The 20,023-nt window shown below is 46.2% G+C and overlaps 1 protein-coding gene across 1 annotated transcript in view; it reads right to left on the minus strand.

The window, feature by feature from the left end:
• The window catches only part of NOS1 (nitric oxide synthase 1), a 183,764-nt gene that overhangs the window by 32,296 nt on the left and 131,445 nt on the right, over positions 1 to 20,023 (minus strand). The window contains 11 exon segments of the mRNA XM_061170420.1: positions 195 to 299; positions 1,279 to 1,423; positions 3,723 to 3,808; positions 4,224 to 4,418; positions 6,030 to 6,131; positions 9,250 to 9,424; positions 11,426 to 11,565; positions 13,984 to 14,125; positions 16,875 to 16,966; positions 17,741 to 17,903; positions 19,107 to 19,252. Coding sequence (XP_061026403.1) covers positions 195 to 299; positions 1,279 to 1,423; positions 3,723 to 3,808; positions 4,224 to 4,418; positions 6,030 to 6,131; positions 9,250 to 9,424; positions 11,426 to 11,565; positions 13,984 to 14,125; positions 16,875 to 16,966; positions 17,741 to 17,903; positions 19,107 to 19,252 — 1,491 coding nt within the window.

A 20,023-nucleotide genomic window follows, 5' to 3' on the forward strand; every position in this document is an offset into this window, starting at 1 on the left:
CTAGGGATCGGCTAGTCAGTGGACACCAATAGACTGAAGACTTGGAATTGTCCAATCTTGGCAGAACATGGATCCAAATTGAGGTCACTGGCTTTGAGGTTTTGGAGGATTTGCTACTGAACAGCAGGTGTAACCGATGCCCCTCTTTTCTGCTGATGGAAACACGTGCCAGAACAGGTAAAAGCTCATCTCACCTCCCCATTCTCAGGGGGGTCTCCATTTCCAAAGGTGCTGGTAACCACCAGGACCAGAGTTTCATGTTCCAGGTGTACAATGTCATATTCTTCCATGGACATCACCTATGTGGCAGAATGAGGGGTGGGGAGAGGAAGGAAGAAGGTGATGAGAAGAGAGAAGGGGTAGGAGAGAACAAAGTGATGGGGGAAGAGAAGAGAGAGAGGAAGAAGATGAGTCATCTTGAGCCATCTCCTTTGGAAGGAGATCCAAAGGTTCTGGGTGCCACTATTTCAATGGGCTCAAGTGGGTAGAACTAATAGCTTGTTGGCAGTGTGGGACCTTTCTGTGGTCACCTGTGGCCTGAAGGACTACAGAGAGTCTGGGGCAATGGGTTGGCTGTCAGTAAAGACAGATCTTGATTAAGACTCCTGAGCGTCTTACAACCAAAGGATGCTGGAATCTTCTTGATCACATTTAGGCTGGGAATGACCCAGCTGGATTTGACCAATTGTCTGCTCTGCTTCCTTTCTAATCCTCCGTCCAGCAGTGTGGAGGACCTGGACCAAACAGGTCTGAGATACCCGCCTTAGGGAAAGATTGTTTTGCCCTATATCTTAGCATTACTTGAGCAACATTTCTCAAAGTAGGTTCTAGGGAAGCCTAGTCTCCTGAGATGCTCCTTAAAAGTAAGTGATCCATAAGCAAACATCTTTGGGAAACATTTATATTCTCTCCTCTCCTCTTTTGGGAATGATAACACGTACGTGCAGATTAAAGGCTCTGAGAATTCCTGCAGCAAAGAAACCCACTGAATTGTATTAAAGGCAGAGCTTCCCAAACTGACTCCAGAATTGTCTTTCATAAACTTTCTAATTTTTTGCTCTTGGGATGGGGGTTATGATTCCTGGACTCCTGGAGGGTTCCCAGGGAGAGAAGCATCAGGGTCCCCTGAAATATATGCAAATGTGCGTGAGTGAGTTGATGGGCATCTTCAGATGTGCTATCACCCATTCTCAAAGGATTCTTCTTTGCTGAATTCCTTCTCTCCCCTCCCCAACTTTACCATGTAGGGTCAGAGAGCTGGCACTGCCCCCTACCCACCTTGGCGTCAAAGGCATGTTTGAAGATCTCACACAGGGTTTTGGCATAGGCCTGTGATTTGCCCGTCTCTGTGGCGTACAGGATGGTAGCCTTGACCCTCTTGGCCATGGCCTGTCCCATCAGCTTGGCTGAGAACTTGACGGCTCTGGAGGGGAGAGGATGGAGAGGAAAATGGGAAATGCAGAAAGGAGGGAGGATGCCACACTGGGACTTTTGGGCAAGAACCATGATCCATGAAATTTAATAGGAGGGAACTTTCTCTCCTAATCTTTGATGGCTTCAGGGATACTCAAAGTGCAAGTCTAGGTGCCATATTGATCCCTTTCTTAAGTCTCCAGACCAACTGGTCATGAGCTAACATGGTTAGTTAGTTTTATTAGTTTGTTACTTGATTAATTGATCCTGGTCTTGAGAACCTTGGTTTGCCAAGCATTGCTCCAAAAGATGATCATTCATTCCTTCACTCATTTGTTCATTCATCAAGTGTTTGTTGAGTGCCTAGCTATGTGCCAGGCATTGTTATAGGAATGGAAACACAGAGAAATGGCTGTCATGGGGCTTACATTCGTGTGTGTGTGTGTGTGTGTGTGTGTGTGTGTGTGTGTGAGAGAGAGAGAGAGAGAGAGAGAGAGAGAGAGAGAGGGAACGAATCACTAATAAATCACCAGGTATTGAGCTAGAAGGGATTTTAGAGGTTCATAAATCCACAAAGGAAGGACCAAGTCTGATTTAAGCAGCCATGCACATCCAGGGTCTTGCAGAGGCTGATACTTAACAGGCACTAAATACGTATCTATCAAAAGAAGGAATGGATTTTAAACATACTGCTACCACCAAAGCCCTGGGGAGTTTAAATGTCAAGTCGAGGCTCTTCCTAGTTAAATGGAGAATTCAGAACCAGTGTTTCTTCCTTCCCATCTATGAATGCCTGGGCTCACCTTCCGAGCAAGCATCCCTGTTCTAACTAGGAATCTCAGAGTAGACAAATTGCTAGTTACCCACACCTGGGGATTATTGGTGGTAAATTCATCATTTTTTAGAATCAGGGAAACCACCCACGCAGCCAGAGCACTGGGAGCTAGGGGGGAGAAACAGAAGAGAATAAAAGGTGCCTGGAGGGTTCCCTTTGAATGATCGGATCGTAAAAAAGCATCTATAATTAACTCCCATTGTTTCTACCCCGAACTTAATAGTGCAATTAATTCTTTAGATTTTTCCCTCCCTTCTTCCCTCAGAGACAGTTTGAACTGAACTGAAGCCAAAGGCTGCTGTCCCTGAGAATTTGTGATGCTCTTGTTAGGGAAAGAATGGCTGCTGATGCATTCTTGCTTGGCTGCAAGATAAAGTTAGGTGGAAGGAGAAAGGGGAGGGAGGGAGAGAAGGGGGAGATCCTGTGGACCATATTAGTGGAGCCAGGATCTAGGTTTCAGTCCCTTCAAGATCTACCAGTCACCTGTTGAGAGCTGGACCTGAGGGGCTGAGGAAAGTGACTAAGTAGCTCGGTGCATACTAGCCCCTCTGCCAAAAAGTGAGCTCCAAATAGAGGGTCTCTGCTGAGTGGATGAGGGAGTTCTCTATCTTTAGACAGAAAGCTGGCATCCCCATTAAACCATCTCAGTCAACCCCACACCACTTGTCAGCCGGTCCCCTGGCTGACCACGAGTTCTTCAGGACAATTACTCTTCAATAGCCTTGGTCCCTAACCCTCTTCCCTCCCTCCTTTTCTCAGTGAAGTCTTATTCATTTCATTCTTCAGCTCAATTGTCATCTCCTGTGGGAAACCCCTTTTGACCTCCCAAACTGGCTGAAGTCTATTTTATGGCACCATGAATCGTTCCTTGATGGTAGCTGTGAGCTTCATGAGGGCAGGACCACATTACCTGGCTCATCATGGCATCTCTGGAGCCCAGCACAGTGCCTGGCACCGAGTATGCACTTAGTATCCATTTGTTGGCTGAATGAGTGAATGAGTGAGTGAAATGAGATTCAGCCCTGGACGAGAGGCCTCTCTAGGCGGTGGTGGGGTGGGGCCAGCTTGTCCTAGCTCCTCCCGACTCTGGCTTCAGTGACTTCCTGTTGAGAGCTTGAAATTGGCCATAGTGGGAGTATTTACACCACGGAAATTGGCAAAGGTTACAAATCTATTATCATTATTATGGCCAACTTTATTAATTGGAGAGCTGGTTTATCAACACAACACTGTCTCCAGGACAAGAATTTAGCAAAGTGGGGGGAGGAAAGTGAGGTTGGGAAGGAGAAGAGTCATGGTGATGTTTGCATCCCAGACTCTGAGGCAAAGGAGGCACGAGGGGGTTGGAGAAAATGGAGAAATCATGTCACACAAGAGGGCAGAGGTGCAAGCATGTTTCCAGCCTTCTTTTCTGGGGCTCTCTGAATTCAGGGGCACATCCATCCCCCATCCCCACCTACTTTAGGAGACTTACTCTGCCAGCTTCTTGAAGCCAATGGCTCGCCGCTTTGTGGGGGTCCCGTTGGTACCTTTCCAGACGTGGGTGTTCCAAGGGTCAGGCTGGGAAGAGAGGACTACGGTCACTGCAGTGAGGGACCCTGGCTCCTCTTGGGAGATGCTCAGGGCTCCCTGGGGGCTTGTGGCTGTCCAGCCACGTCCAACCCTTAGCCCTTGAAGGGAACGATTCTGTCAGTGGTGACCACAGGGGTCCTGGCACAGAGTGGCCGGTCCAGCCTCCCTGCACCGTCCTGCTAGACCTTCCCACTCATGCCTCAGAATCCCTCTCAAGCACTCTCCTTGTGACCCCGGACTACTCTTTTCATCTCCATTCGTCTTTCAGCTTGAGCTGTGCTGTTCAATATGGTGGCCACACTTGAGCATCCGAAATGCAAGTTTGAGTTGAGACGTGCTCTAATCATAACACACACACCGGATATTGAAGACTTAGCACGAAAGAGGCGGGGAGGGGCAGGACCTGGTATTCGAAGGAGGGGGTGAGTCGGTAGTTGAGCATCTCTTGGTGGAAGACGGGGGTGATGCTGCCAGACATGGGGGGCACGATCCACACCCAGTCAGCAGGGCAGCCTCCCCGGCAGCGGTATTCATTCTCCATGTGCTTAATGAAGGACTCAGTGGCAGAGTGGTGGTCAACGATGGTCACTTTGTCACTCTGTGGGAGGAGAGGGGACAAGGAGTCAGGAGGAAAGAGCAGCTGGGGTATTTCGGGACTCCCTTGCCCATAGAGCAGTGTTTCTCAAAGGCTGGTCCTGGAGATGATTCTAGGCAGGTGATTCTCTGCGTTGTTCTTTCAATCCTGATTAGACCCAGGAGAAACACCTCTCTTGCCAATCTTCCTCTGTCCTTCCTCCTTCTCTCTCTCTCTTTTTTTTTTAATGAGAGAGGAAGCTCAGGCAACTAGAATCCAACAAATTTGTGTTGTTTCCCTGTGTGTATTTGTTCATATATTTATTTAAATTTACAATTCTCTTCTATTTATGGCAAATGGTACTGGCTCTCCATTTATGATGGTGACACAAAATCCTCTTAAAATAAACAATTTTAAGTAATAAGGATGAGTTTATTAAAATGAAAACAAGTCAATCACAACAGAGCTGGGTGGACTGAGTGTCCGCGTAACCCAGCCCCAGGGCCCGTTGTAGTCGGCCGGCTTGGATTCTTACCTTGCCCAGGCAGTGTCTTCCCTTTCTGCCCACAAAACTGTCCCTTTCCTGCACTTTTCTTTTCCGATCATTCATCTCACTCACATCTCTGCTGCCTCTGGCTCGCCAGTCTTCGTACCAGTCTACCAAAGCATCCACCTTCATTTTCAACAATTCCTAAAACTTCACTCCTCCATGGTAGAGAGGGAAGGGAGGGGGCTTCCTTCTCCCTCATCCCATCTCAACTGGTCTCTTCCCTGGGATATACATTCCCCAGTATACCCAGTCTCCCTATTCCTGACATGGGGACCTATGGTTTATATTCATGTCTATACATGATTTGATATGTTCATTCTATTGCCTGTGGATGCCTCCCATGTATGTCTATGAGGGTCTAGCTTCCCAAACCATCACCCTCAGAGGACAGAGCTGGTCTCTACTACAGAGAGTGACCTCTGTTCTGTGGGCCTCCTGGTTTGCCCAGGAGAATCCCAGCTTATGCCCTTGTACTGTTACAATTATTAGTGGTGTCCCCCATTTGCTCTCAAAAGTGTCATGGTTTAGCTGATAATTCTTAAAGCTATCGTACTGTATATAATAGCATTTACCACGGAGCCACATGCATTGGGGGACCTATGCTTCTGATCACGACAATGAGTATTTGTCTCTGTTAGGTGAAAGTCTGAATGCCTAAGAAGTGGCAAGACACAGATGATGCTTGCCATTTCTTTCTTTTTTTTTTTTTTTTTGGGCCGTGCCATGCGTCCTGCAGGATTTTAGTTTCCCTACCAGGGATGGAACCCATGCCCCCTGTGGTGGAAATGTGGGGTCTTAACCACTGGACCACCAGGGAATTCCCAGATGTTTGTCATTTCAATTCTAAAAAATCATAAGCAACAAGTCACAAAACCCCTATCTTTTTGCCTCTTCCTCAAATGGTCCCCACCCAAGATCCATCATGGGGAGGAAGGCATGCATGATGGGAAGTACACCTCACTGGTAGGCAGATCCCTGCAAGGATGGTTCCTGGGAGCTGGGCTCTTGACCTTCTGCCCCGAGACTCTGAAAAGTTTTAGTTCCCCTTTGAGACTTGGCAGCCAGGAGGTGTGCCCTGTCACTACCTGGAAGCTGTACAGCACCGCAATGTTGATCTCCACCAGTGCCTGGTCCTTCCACAGGGAGGATGTCTTCCTCATGTCCAAGTTCATCTTCTTGGCCACTTCCTGAAAGGGGAAGGAAACAGACTCATAGGCTGGGGCACCTCTGGATTTCAGACTAAAGAGGGACAGGGCTAGTGTCACCAATGAAATTCTTAATTAATTAATCAACTCATATGCAGACTAATTCACTTACTCAAATTTTTTTTTATTTTTTATTGAGGACCCACTGGTATCATCAAGAGACTAGAGGGACTTGGCTGGACCTTTTATTATTGAGCTTACCTTCTAGTGGGGGAGAGAAATAGGTAATATTGTGATGAGTGCTAATTCCTAGGAAGAGAATAAGGCGAGGAAATGGGATAAAGAGGGATATGGGGGCAGGATGAATTGAACCAGGATAGTCAGGGAAGGACCACTGCAGAGGTGGCATACAGGTGAGTCCCAAATGATGAGAAGAAGCAAGACATTTGTAAATCTTGGGAGGGAATGTTCTATGCAGAGAGAATAGCATGCAAAGACCCTGGGGTGGGATCAGGCTTGCGCTGAGGTACAGAAGGAAGGCCAGTGTATTTGGAGGGTAGGGAGCCAGGGGGAGTTGGTGAGAGAGAGATGCAGGACTGGATTATGCTAGATGTGCTAAGGAGTGAGGATTTTATTCCAAATATGATGAGGAGGGTCTTTGGGGGACTTTAAGGAGAGATGTGGGTCTGGGAGTGACATAAGCTGCTTTCTAGTAGGAAAAGCTCTCCACGCATCCTGTTCCATCTCCAGAGTGGCCACTGCCTGGAATCTAGATCATGGGTATTTTGAGTTCATGGGGACGCCTGCCTACTCCACTTGACAGATGAGGAAACTGAGGCTCAGAGAGCTGCAGAGACTTGCTCACAGGCCACAGAGCCAGTTGGCCTCGGGGCTGGAGCCCAGGGAGATGCATAACGCCCAAGACCTGGGAGCGGCTCCCCAGCCAGCCGATTCCTTTGGCAAAACTACTTGGAAAAAACAACTCCTGACATTTACGTTACAGCTCCAGCTAAAGCAGGAGCTGATGTCAGGAGTAGGGAAGACCCAATAGCAAATCCATTCATTAGAGCCTGGCTTCTCACTTCCTCTGTCAATTCTAGTCACTTGTGGGAACCTAGGTCTCATTATGGGGTTAGAATGTGACAGTTTCTCAAGTTTGGGTAAATCGCTTCCCAGCCCCAGATGTCAACATTTGTACATAATGGCAGTTAGAACTGGAAGGCTGGGGTGGGAGCGTGTCTCATTTAAGTTACCCAGTGACTACTCTTTGCAATTGAAATGTAAGCAGGGATCACGAAAGCAGACATTAATTTACTCTTTTGAGGCTGAGGTGTTAGGGTCTGTTTGGGGTCTTTTAGCGATGATACAAACACAGAGAGTAAGAAATTCGCTGCTTTACATAAATACATATAAAACTTGAGTTATTTTATAAAAGAAGAGAGTGTGTACAGCCAGTCATGCTGCTATTGTTACTTCTACAGCATTATTTTGGTTAAAAGAATAGAAATTAGTTGCAAGAAAATGCAAAAAAAAAATATATATGACTTTAAAAATTCCCAAATATTACTTGAGCCACATTTCTGGAAATTGCCTGGAAATGTTTTTTCCTTTCCTGCCAGGAGTTTGTATAAATCAGTGGCTTCCCAGTAGAATCTTCTGGGGAGCTTTGAAAAATACTGGTGCCCGGGCTCCACCCTGGAGCACTTTCATCCAAATTCTGGGGAGTGGGACCCCAGCATAATAAAACTCCCTAGGTAATTCCAGTGTGTGGCGAGGCTGAGGACCCCTGGTTCTGTTTTCCAGGCCAGCGCCCCTGGAATGTTTTTAAATTGACATATAACATTATGTGTATTTCAGGTGTGAGAGATATTGGTTTGATACATTTATATATTGCAATATGATTACCGCTGTAGGCTTAGTTAACACCTTTATCCAATCACATAATTACCATTTCTTTTTTGTGGTGAGAACAATTAAGATCTAGTCTCTCAGCAACTCTGAAATTTACAACAGTATCATTGTTGAACATAATCACTATGCTATGCATTAAATCTCCAGGAATTATTTATCTGCTAGTTGCAGGTTTGCACACTTCCACAACATCTTCCCCAGTTCTCCTGCCCCGCCTCCCCAGCCCCTGGTAATCACCACTCTACTCTCTGTTTTGGGGAGTTTGGCTTTTTTAGATTCCACATATATGTGAGATCACGTAGTATTTGTCTTTCTCTGTCTGATTTATCTCACTTAACATAATGCCCTTCAGGTCCACTCAGGTGAACACCCATGGATTTTAACGATATAAACCTAACGTTTGTTTCCGAGTTCGAATTCTGCCCTGTGCTTTATTTACTGTGTGACGTAGGCTCAGCACTTAACTTCTCTGTTTCTCAGTGTCCTCTTTTGAAACAAGGCCAATCACAGCAGACTGTGGTTACAAACAACATTTGCTGACAAAACCACAGCAATCCTGACGCTTTCACCAAAGTGGAGCTCCAGGGAGCAGTCCGCCCCAGCACTCTTTAGTAGATCAGGATGACTCAGCCCTGGAGAGAATCAGAACCTCCACCCAGAAACGTACGTGGTGGGGAATCACTGCCAAGCCTTGTTTTTTAAGAAAAGAGACCAAAAATGTCCCATGTTCATGGGTCGTTCTCAAAACCTTCTAACAAGGCTTGACACTGACAGGCAGTGTAGTAGAATGCTTATGAACTCAGATCATGAAGCCAGACTGCTGGGGGGGAAGAAAAAAAAGCCAGACTGGGTTCACATCCCAGCTCTGCCACTCCCTAACTGTATGATCTTGAGCTCGTCGTCATTTTAACCCTCCCAAAGGCCTCAGTTTCCTCATCTGTGAAAGGGGAATGATCACACCTGGAGGTTGTGGTAAGGATTAAATGAGCACCTAATACATGCAAAGTGCTTGCAGTGGTGTCGAGCACATAGTACACGTACTCTTCTTCTTCTTTTTTTTTTTTGTAGTACACGTACTCTTAGTGCCACGGAAGGCTTCAGAAAGGCCAGGGGGCATCCCCAGAATTGCAGATTCTGTTTTAACCTCTTCCAGTTTCCAAGCCCCAAAGCTCAGCTGTGGGGCAGGACGGCTGAGCCCATCCCCTTTGCCTTCTGCTTCTGCATCATGATGACCAAGTAGGGACTTCACCTCCAGGATGTTGTATCGGGAGCTGTCACAGTAGTCGCGGACGCCAATCTCTGTGCCCATGTACCAGCCGCTGAAGGGACAGGCGCTGAACTCCAGGCCGCCGATCTCCAGGAGCATGCTTGACACAGCGGGGAGGCCGTACCACTTCAGCCCAAGGTCCTTGAACCACTCAAACCTGCGGAGAGCAACACAGCCCAGCTCACCATGGGGCAGGAGCCTCATGGGAAGACACGCAGGAGGTATATCCTTAGTCTGGGGATGCTGAAATGCCAGTGACTGACTGGGACTTACTATGCCAGAACCTAATTCCTGGGCTCATGTCAGACCTGTGGGATCACAGCTTCCACAGCTGGGGCCTGAGAATATGCACTTTAACATGTTTCCCAGGTGATTTGGATGGACATCCAGGCCTGGGAACCATTGCCTTGGGCTGCTGTTTATCTCCTAAACCCACCCTGAAGGTGAATCCAGGAGAAAGTCAGCATTGCTGAGTTCCTTCTGACCTCAGGACCTTTGCACAGCAGTTCCTTCCTTCTCTTTTCCTTCTGTGCCTGATCAGCTCTTACCCACCTTTCATTCTCAGCTAAAATGCTATTGACTCTGGGAAGGCTTCCCTTATAGCCTGATCTGGGTTGGGTCAGGAAGCTTTATGCCTCTAGGTACCATAAAATTTATTTTGCAGCACTTTATTGGAATTAAGTGGTTATTTGGGTCACTGATCTCCTCCTTGAGACTGAAAGCACCACGGAGGCGGGGACCAAGTCATCTACAAAACCCAGCACAATGCCTGGCCCAGACTGGGAATAATAAACAGTATTGAATGAGTGAATGAATGAATGAATGAAGGCCAAGTTTCACCAGGGAGACTGGGTAAGTTCCCAGATATTGGGCAGTGTCAGGAGCCTCAGGACACTTGCTCCCTCTCCAGGGCCTGGACTAGGGTGAGGCAAGTAAGGCACTGGCCTTGGGTGCAAAATTTAAGGGGGCATCAACAAACCCAGGGATCAATACTATTCATTTATTTACACAATATTCTAAATTAATTTAATGTTTTTTTAAAAAATCAAAATTAATGCAAAAAAAAAAAATCCATGACGAACAAAATATCAAAACTTTAAATAAAGACAGGCTCCCACCTTGCCCTAACTCGCCTCACTTGCTTCCCCCTAATTTCAGCCCTGACCTGGTCTTTGTTTAAAGTTTTGATATATTTAAAAAGTTAATTTTTATTTTAAAAAATATGACATTAAAATACTATTTATCTTGATGATTGATTTTTTTATTTTGGTGCTTCCTCCATCAATTTTGCCCCTGAGGCCAGGGTCTTACTGTGGAGTTTCTTTACTCTCGAAAAGTGTAAATTCTATTTGTGCTGCTGGGCACAGCCCTCACAGCCCCATCCCGGCCCCAAATTGCTTTTGACCTTGAGCTGCGTCAGGTCACGTAGAGTTTTAAATGGCTCCCTCCATTGAAAATTTGTGCCCACAACGACACAGGATGTACTTCTGCTCTTTCAGCCCTTAGGGTTGGAAAAAGGGCAGGTCCGGGTTGATGGCTTAGGAGTGGGGTAAGGAGGGAGAATTTTTTTTTTTAATTGAAGTATAGTTGATGTACAATATTATATAAGTTACAGCTGTACCATATAGTGATTCACAATTTTTAAAGGTTATACTCCATTTATAGTTATTATAAAATACTGGCTATCTTCCCTATGTTTTACCGTATCTCCTTGAGGGTTATTTATTTTATACATAATAGTTTGTACCTCTTAATCCCCTACCCCTATATTGCCCCTCTCCCCTTCCCTCTCCCCACTGGAACCACTAGTTTATTCTCGATATCTGTGAGTCTGCTTCTTTTTTGTTATATTCACTAGTTTGTTGTATTTTTTAGAGTCTACATATAAGTGATATCATACAGTATTTGTCTTTCTCTATCTGACTTATAAGGAGGGAGATTTTGATTCAGAAAAGATGGTGGTCCCTAGGCTGGTGAAGGAGGAATTATTGATGTTGAGGGAGCCCACCTTGCCCTGGCCCCATGGTGAGGGTAGGAACCAAGACCCCCTTTCAGCCTCTGTCTGGGCTGGAGAGAGAGCCGGGGGTGCAGGGTTGGGTAGAGAGGGGCACTGGGTAAATCCACCCACCCTCACCCACCCCATGCCAGTCCCTCTTACTTGGGGTGCCTGATGGGCACTTCCAGCACCAGCTCTGGAGGAATCTGGAAGAGCTCAGGGTCATTGCCGTTGGCCTGGAGCAGGAGTGGCAGGACATCGAAGCGGCTTCTTGGGGGTTTCCAGCCCTGCTGGATGCAGATCTGCAACCAGACCCGCCAGGTCAGGCCGCCATGCCCCAGACCCTCCAGACACAACAGCTATGGGGGGAGGGGCAGAGGTCCCAGTGCAAGCCCACCAGCAGCCCCCCTGGAGGCTCTGGGTCACGGCCACCTTCTTTATGAAGTTCTCCCTGACATCGTCACGTAACTAGTGTAACTTTCTGTGGTCCCATGGGACAGAAAGCAAACGTGTCCTCCAGCCCCTAACTTGGTTATGTTTTCCAGGTCTTCCCTGCCAACTGGGAACTCCCGGAGCAAGGGCTGAACTGACTCTTGCATCTGTGGTGCCCTCGCACAGGGCTGGGCACGCCTACGCACTTGCTCCGGAAGTGTTTGCATCCGGTGCCTAAGACATGAAGAAAATGTACCAGATTTGATGAGGGCAGATCTCTCAGAATGACCACATAAAATGCATCTGTTAGAGCAGCTATCCTATCGAAATATAAAGCGAGCCACATAGTAATTTAAAATTTTCTAGCAGCCACATTTTAAAAATTAAAAAAAAAAAAAAAAAACCAGAGCAAAACCAGGTGAAAATAATTTAAATAATATATCATTTTAAAAAGTTCTAATTTCAATAATATTAAATTAAATTAAATAATTATGAATTATAGCACGATATTAATTATAGTAATAGTAATTAATTATAGTTACAGTAATTTATTAATACTGTACTAAAAGCATTACTATATCAAATATTAATATCATTATGTATTAATATATATTATATATGGCATATATATAATATATATGGTATATATAATATTAATATATTAATAGTAATAGTATTAATATATTAACAGTAATAGTATTAATATATTAATAGTATATTTGACATTAAAATTAAATATGCAATTCATTTATTAATCCAATAAAATATAAAAATTTATAATATATAACATAATTAAATACCAACTGATTAATAATAAATTATTAAATAAATTATTAATATTAATATATTTAAAGATGTTTAAAATAAAATTAACTATATTAATACAATAAGTGTATTAATTTATTAATAAATAGAAATAGATTAGCCCGATATTATCCACAATATTATTTTTCAATAGGTAATCAAGATACAAATTACTAATGAGATCTTTTCCACTCTTTTTTTGTTCTCTGTCTCTGAGACGGTGTTATTTACACTTAGGGCATGTCTCAGTTTGGACTCGCCACATTTCAAGTGGTCACTAGCTACATGCAGCCAGTGGCTGCCGTACTGGGTGAGGGAGTTTTGAAAGTTACAGTTCTGTGGTTATGTTTGGGGTGACTCTTTCTGCTGGGTTAGTAGACAGAGGAAGCACAGAAGCGTGGGTTTAGGAGAACATGTTGTGTCAGTGAGGTTTCTGGAGACAGAAGGAGAGGGAGAGGGCATGGCGTTTCTGTTCCGGCGGCCACAAGGACAAGGTCAGCCAAGTACACAGTTAGAGGTCAGCCAAGTGGAGCAGAGAGTCTGGCTGAGGCTAAAAGACACAGGTCTGACTCCTGGTCGCCCTGGTTATAGCCCCCTCCCCAGGATAATAATATTTTAATAAGAAAAACCACTTGCAAATGAAGTCAGCAGCGATGAGGGTGTGGGGTAGCCCTTGGCCTAAGCAGCTCCCTCGTGGGGTGGAGTTTGAGGGGGGTTTGAGGAAAGAACAAAGATAAAGCAGAATGGCAGCTGAGTGGGTGACAAATAAAAGGGGTACCAGGTCTGTGTGCGTGAGATATTCCAGGCATGGGCTCTGCCTATTATGTCTCCTGTGGGCATAGCTGGTGGAAGCTTCCAGGCCTTACCTGTGCTGTCTGTCCACATCACCACCTGGAAGGAGCCCTGGATGGGGAGAAGGTGGTATTTGTGTTCCTAGTGGCTTTTATGAACTGACTTGGGCTGCCAGCAACCGTGGCGGTACTAGAGAGTCCAGTCTGTCCAGAGAGAGGTTGGGTGGGTAGAAATGTTGTATAAGGAAATGAATGAATGAATGAATGAAGGATATGAGTCTGACATATTACCCAACTCAGAAAAGATGATGCCAGACATGGCTTCCACATGTCAGTTCCTCTCCTCCCAGGGGAAGGCAGGAGATTGGAACTGTATTTCTAGCTTTTCCTCTGGTCCTTTAGTAGCCTTGGATAATGTGTTTGGCCTTGGTGAGACTCAGTCTACTCATCTGTGAAATGGGGCAATAGTTCCCATCATGAGGGTCGGGCAAGGTAATGGCATGAAAATGACCAAATGACCAGCTGTAGCAGAACCAGCAGGACTAGAGGCAAACAGAGCAGGAGCTCTGGAGATGAGTAAGCTGTACCTCACTGACCACTCTCCCTACAATAATATTAAACTAAGAGAAGTCTGTGGATAAAGACATTTTGGGGGGATGAGAGACCAGCTGGGGGAGGAGTGGGGGCACACACCTCTGTGAACTCCACGCTGGCTGGATCCCCCAGGATGGAGCCGTCAGGCTGCTTGTAGCCAGCATAGCGGATGAGCTGGGAGTTCCAGACTCGAAAGTCATGCTTGCCGTCGGTCCTCTGGGGAAATATGGTGATGGCAGATCTGTGGCGGAGAGAGGGGGACGTTTGGCACCAGGGCTGGGCTTGCACTTTGGGGACATACTGGAAAAAGTGTTGTCCAGGCCAATGAGTGCATAAGGCTCAGGGCCCACGGAGCAGCTTTTGGAAGGGGAGGGACCTTGCTCTGTCTCTTCACTGGACCGCTGGGTGAGGAAGGGTGGAGGATAGGAGGCCTGGTGCCAGCTCACTGAAGGAAAGAGAATGCTTCTCTAACTGGAGACTTTCAAACAATCTTGACTTGGGCCAGTTTTCCAGAAAGTTGTTTTGCAGCAGGTAATCCTCAGGGGAAAAAACCATCAGATCCTGTTTCCTTTTAAAAGCTCACCGCTGATTCCCAGTTTCAGTCTTTCTTTTACCACCATCATTATTTATTGTCCCATTTGCTCACCCCCTGTACCACAGCAAAGTCTACAGACTTACGATTAATAAGAGATCAACTTCCTTTTGTACTCATATTTATTTACTTTGAAGGAAAACTGAAGATCGCCCCTGGCCTTGCCCACCTAAATAGGCAACTGTGAGACCGTGTGCTGTTATTAAATTGTAGAAACATGTGGTTGCCTACGGAAGGCACCTCACTGGAGCCCTGCTCTCGTTTTGTTAAAAGGGAAATTGGCGTTTTGGAGGGGTGTTTAATGATGCCTTATCCTCTTTGGTACCATCAGAAGGATCGAAACAAATGGAAAGGAGAGTAATTTTTTCACGAAGTGGTTTGATATTATCTCCTGCCAGAAGCTCCTGTTATCTGGACTCATCAGTTCCATCCACGGACCAAGTCCTAGGCTATGGAAACCACATCCTGGCTTGTGTCAACATGGGGATGATGTCATAGGTCCAACCCAATGCTCACAGATCTGCTCCCATTCACATCCTGCCCCTGGAACCCTGCCCTGCTGCTCCCTTGGTTGGAGTCTGTTTCTGCTGTCATGTACCCAATTTCAAGGCCCGATTCAAATTTGCTTTCTCCACACAGCATCCCCTGTCTTATCTAGTTCCCAGGGCCTCCTTTTGAGCACGTTTAGGTCATACTGTCTGCACAAGACAATACTGCATTTAATACTGCAGGGAGTGGTGTGTCACACCTCGGGGTAAGTCTAGAACCCAGGCTGAAGGCGGAAGTCATATAGAGCCAAAGATGCTCTTAAAAATCTCTTAGCAAAGGTGCCATATTGGAGATGAACACAGACTGAGTAAAATTGTGAGCATTTCCCTCCAGCGTTAAACCACATGGCTGTTTCTTTGGTTAAGCAGCAGATAAAGCCTGTTTGTTTTTGTTTATTTATATTTAAAAAGTGTGTTTAGAAGCTCCAGAATCTCACACAGTGGGGTGGGATGCTTACTCTGTGTGTGGGAATGAGCCCAATGGAAGACATGGAACAGGTTTACACCTCCCATCTCCCAAGTCTCCTAAGCATAATGTCGCAAAATGGCAAGTCTAATGCCCTGTACTGTTTGAATTACATCTCTCTCCCTCCCTTCATCTCCCTTGTCCACCTTCCTCCTTTATGCTTAGATAGTTTCCATACATGGTATACATTCCCTTATGGCCTCTCATCGTGTGCAGATGTGTAGTTTCAAACTTGTAAAAAAAAAAAATTAGCCAAATATTTCATCAATAGAATATCTCATTTAGACCCGCCCCCCCAATACAGAATTGAAAAAAGCAAAGGTGCACTGCTTACCCTGTGGCGATCCCCACCCCATATTACCCCATCACAGCACCATTTGAAAGCTACCAAAATAACCCATAAACCCCTTGAGGCCAAGACCTTGACTGGGCCCTCCTTTAATGTTAGGATATGCAGGAGGGCTCTTTATTGTTTTCTGAGGGGTGAGATCTTTTAGGAAAAAGATCTGAATACTAATTTCCCAAGCAGGCCCTGGGCTTAAATTGCAGGGTCTTTTCCTATTGGTGGGCTCAGCTGGCAAACACCATTTCCTTCTCAAGGAAGAGACTCGTCCAAGAAAGCCCATGCTTAATGCCAATAGGCCACTTTGGGGATGAGCTCAGTGTAGCCTGAGGGCTTGTGGGAATATCCCTGCAGTGGTCCTGCATGGCCCCAAGATGGGGCTGGTCCTCAGCTGCTGGGAACAGATGCAGGGGCAGGACTGAGGGAGTAGGATTAACAACTGTCACCGCCTGTCTGCGGGGCCCCAGCTGTTCCCTTCTAGCTGCTCCTCTCCCAGCTGAGACTTGCCAATGTGGAAGCCACCAGCTCACATTGGCGCCTTCCTGCCTTGGCCTGTACCCTGTGGCTTTGTTCTTCGCGGGGGGGCAAGAGGAGTCCCAGGGGTGGCTCAGCTTGGTGGAACCAGAAACGGTGGTCCCCACAGCAGCGGGAAGAGAAATTGCCTTTTAAACCCAGGGAGCCTCAGAGGCAGCTCCAGGCAACAGAGCAGGAGGTGGTAAAAGCAGGTCACCACCGGCAATGGGATTTTCCTATTCCTGGGAATCTGAAACATCCCTTCCTGTTTCCGCCGTGGGTGATATTGAACTGTGGGATAAACGTGATTTTGGTTGCTGTAGTCTTGCAAACCACACGGGAGTCTGTTTCTCCCGGGAGAGAAGGCACATGGCGGTTAGAACGAGGATGCCAGGCTACCTCTCTCGGCTTGACACCTGTCCCCGGGAAAAGAGGGGGAACGTTTCCTTCACAGGGGACTGAACGCCAGACCCAAGGGTCAACGATGGGGTGACAACAGACTCCGCTCCCCTAAGCGGGTCAGCTCACCTGAGGTTCCCTTTGTTGGTGGCATACTTGATATGGTTACAGATGTAGTTGAACATCCCGTGAGCCGTGGTACAGTCGCGGGCATCGAACACCTGCAAGGGGTATATCGTGGGAATGATCACCTCCTCCTTCCCCATTCATCACCCCCAGGGCAGCCCTCCCAATGGAGGAGCGCCCAGAGCCCCCCCACCCCCGGCTGCTGCCCCCCTGGAGTAGTGAGCATCTCATTACTGAGCCCCAAACTGGGTTTTATCTTTTTTTCTACCCTAATAACTATGGCCAATCAAACCAAGAAAAATCCCCTAAAAGTAGGCATGGAGTGTAAGTGAATGTAGGAAAGGGATGTGAGCAGAGGAGAGACTTTAAATGGGCTGCCTGTATCTCCTATGAGGCTCCTAGGGATTAGGGGCTTAAAAATAAAACAACAACAAAAAAATCAGACACCCCGCCCCCCCCCCCAAGATTGATAACTAATCTACTTCCAAAATGAAACTATTCCCTAGAGGAAGAAAAAGTCACACCAGGCGACACAGAATCTAATACTTTTAGGTAGTAGGCAGATAATGTAAATAAGGAAAGACAGGAGGTATAAGACAAAAGGGGCAAGTGGGGTCTGTAGTAAACTGGAGAGTATAAGCCCTACCTAGAGACATCCAATTCAATTTTTAAAAAAGATTGTTTGGGCTAAATAAGATATAAGCCAGATTCAGTCATGATCTGAGAATTTGGGACCCCATGATCACCATCTGAGAGTTCGCCATAGCCACCACGTGCCCTTGCTAGGAGCTGACACTTTTTAAAGCTCATTCCTCCCCCCCACAACCCCACCAAAGGGCTCTTCATAGTATCTGAGGCTGACTGCCCACCTGCAGTTTGGACCACTGGATCCGGCCGACGCAGCGGGAGGCATTCCTCCAGGCGTGCTTGGCCCCGTAGATGAGCTCTGTGTCCCTGAGCTGGTAGGTGCTGGTGCTTTCAGTCTCTCTGTTCACCTCTTCCAGCCTCTCCATATGGGCTTTGGAGCCAAATCTGAGGGAAGAGGGAAGAGAGAAGAGACATGGGAGCATCACCCTCTCTACTAAATTAGAGGTTGGTGGAAGGAGTGAGCTATTACAGGAGGCCAGAAGCCACAGAGTCTGGGTTGATATCTGTACACAAGAGTTTGAACATAAAGCAGAGACTGGCAAACTCAAATGCCTATAAAGGCCCAGCAGTGTACATATGATTGAACTGGCTGGCTGGGGACTGCAGCCAACAGGTGAGCCTACACCTGGTCCAAAGGGGGCAGCCCCAACTCTGCTCTAGCCTGCTGTTGTCTTATAGGAATGGGGGGGCTGGTACTGCCAGATCTTCTTTCAAGAGAAACTGGAAATCTTATTTTTAAAGGGAACTCTTCTAATTTTTAAATGGTGGCAATAAACTGAATTTTAGAAAGTTAAAAAATTCTTATGAAAAGGTTCAGGCTTACAAAAAGGTATAGAGAATAATATAATGAATCATGTCCCAAGCCTAAGAAATGATAAATAAATAAGAAAATATATTATAGTTCCTTGGGAACTACTCTGCACTGTAGCCCACTTTCTTTCCAGGAGTGACTGCTGTTTTGAATGTGGCATCTAGCATTCTCATGCTTTTGTTTATATTTTTGCCACTTGTGTATCTATCCCCTAAATCACGTATAGTATTTTTCTGCATGTTTAAAAAGTTGATGTAAATGGGGCTGTCCTGAATGTATCCTTCTACAACCTGTCCTTTTTTTCCTTTGCTCAAAGTTATTTAGAAGCTTCATCTCCATGAACATGCAGAGTTTTAACCTGTTCGTGTTCACAGCTGTATAGTATTCCATTACAGAAAATGCCACAGTTTACTTACACGTTCTCCTATCAATGGAGTTGAGATTGTTTCCAGTTGGCTCTTTAATTTTTTTTCCTATTCTAACAATGTTTCAGTGAACATTCTTATGCAGGCCTTCTTGTGAACAAGTGTGAGAGTTTCTTTAGGGGATATACCCAGGCGTGGAATTGCTTGAAAAGTTTCAATTTTAAGCAACACTTTGCGGGCTAAACAAAAACACTTCTAGGGACCAGATCTGGCCCTTGGGCCACCAGTTTTTGACCTCTGTACATGGTAGGCAGAGGCCTTATGCTCAGGTCTTGGTTCAACTGTCTGCACAGTTGGACCTGAAGTCTCTGTACCCAGTACCCGGTCTTCCCAGTGTAGACATGAACTTGCCTTTTAATTGACGAGTAGTACTGATCAATAAACTCTTTGGCAAGAGGTAAGAGCTGTTCTTTTGTGCGGACGTCTTCAGGCCTTCGTATTTGCTGAGAAGGAAGCATGATGGACCCCATACAGATGTGCTCGGTGCATCCCGTACCCTGGAAGGAAAAGAGATTTGGGCTATTACTTTGTTTCACCCAACTGTGGCACGTGTAGGGTTGTGGACCTGGATCTGACATTCGTGGTGGAGTTTCCCTGGCTTTAATTCCCAAAGCGGATTTCTCACATACCAGCTTCTAATCACTGTTGGACCTGGTTATCAGCCCAGGTAAGGAAAGGATAAGCAGCATTTTAAGGTTCTGAATGTGTTTGCCCTACTTAACTGGGGGGAGAGGGGCTTTGTGACTGCCATTCCCTGGGAAGCAGAACCATTGGTGCTGAATCCCCAAATATTTTTTGATCCCATGTTGATCAAGAAGGAGCTAGTAGAGTGATTATAGTAACTTGTTAGAATGTGTCTGTGGGATGTTGATTGCAGAACATAGCCCTAATTCTTCCCCTCCCTGTATTCACACCCTTTGCTATGTGACTTTACAGCAATTCTCATCAAGAGGTAAAGCCTCTTCCCTCTCCTTTTGAATCTGGGCTGGTTTGGGCCAATAGAATATGGCAGAAGTGACACTGTGCCCATTCTGAGTCTAGACCTCGAGAGATCTCACACGTTTCTGCTCATTCTCTCAGGACACTGCAAGCAGCATGTGAAGGAGACCAAGCTAGCTTGCTGGAGGATGAGAGGCCGCATGGAGCAGAGCTGAGTTATCCCAGCCAGGGCCATCCTAGACCAGCCTGCCGAGAGCTGACCCCTCAGATGATCGCAGAAGCATGAAATCAGCAGAACCACGCAGCCAATCTGTAGGCTTTTGGAAAAT

Source organism: Eubalaena glacialis, chromosome 15 (assembly GCF_028564815.1).
Source record: "Eubalaena glacialis isolate mEubGla1 chromosome 15, mEubGla1.1.hap2.+ XY, whole genome shotgun sequence".
Lineage (NCBI taxonomy): Eukaryota > Metazoa > Chordata > Mammalia > Artiodactyla > Balaenidae > Eubalaena > Eubalaena glacialis.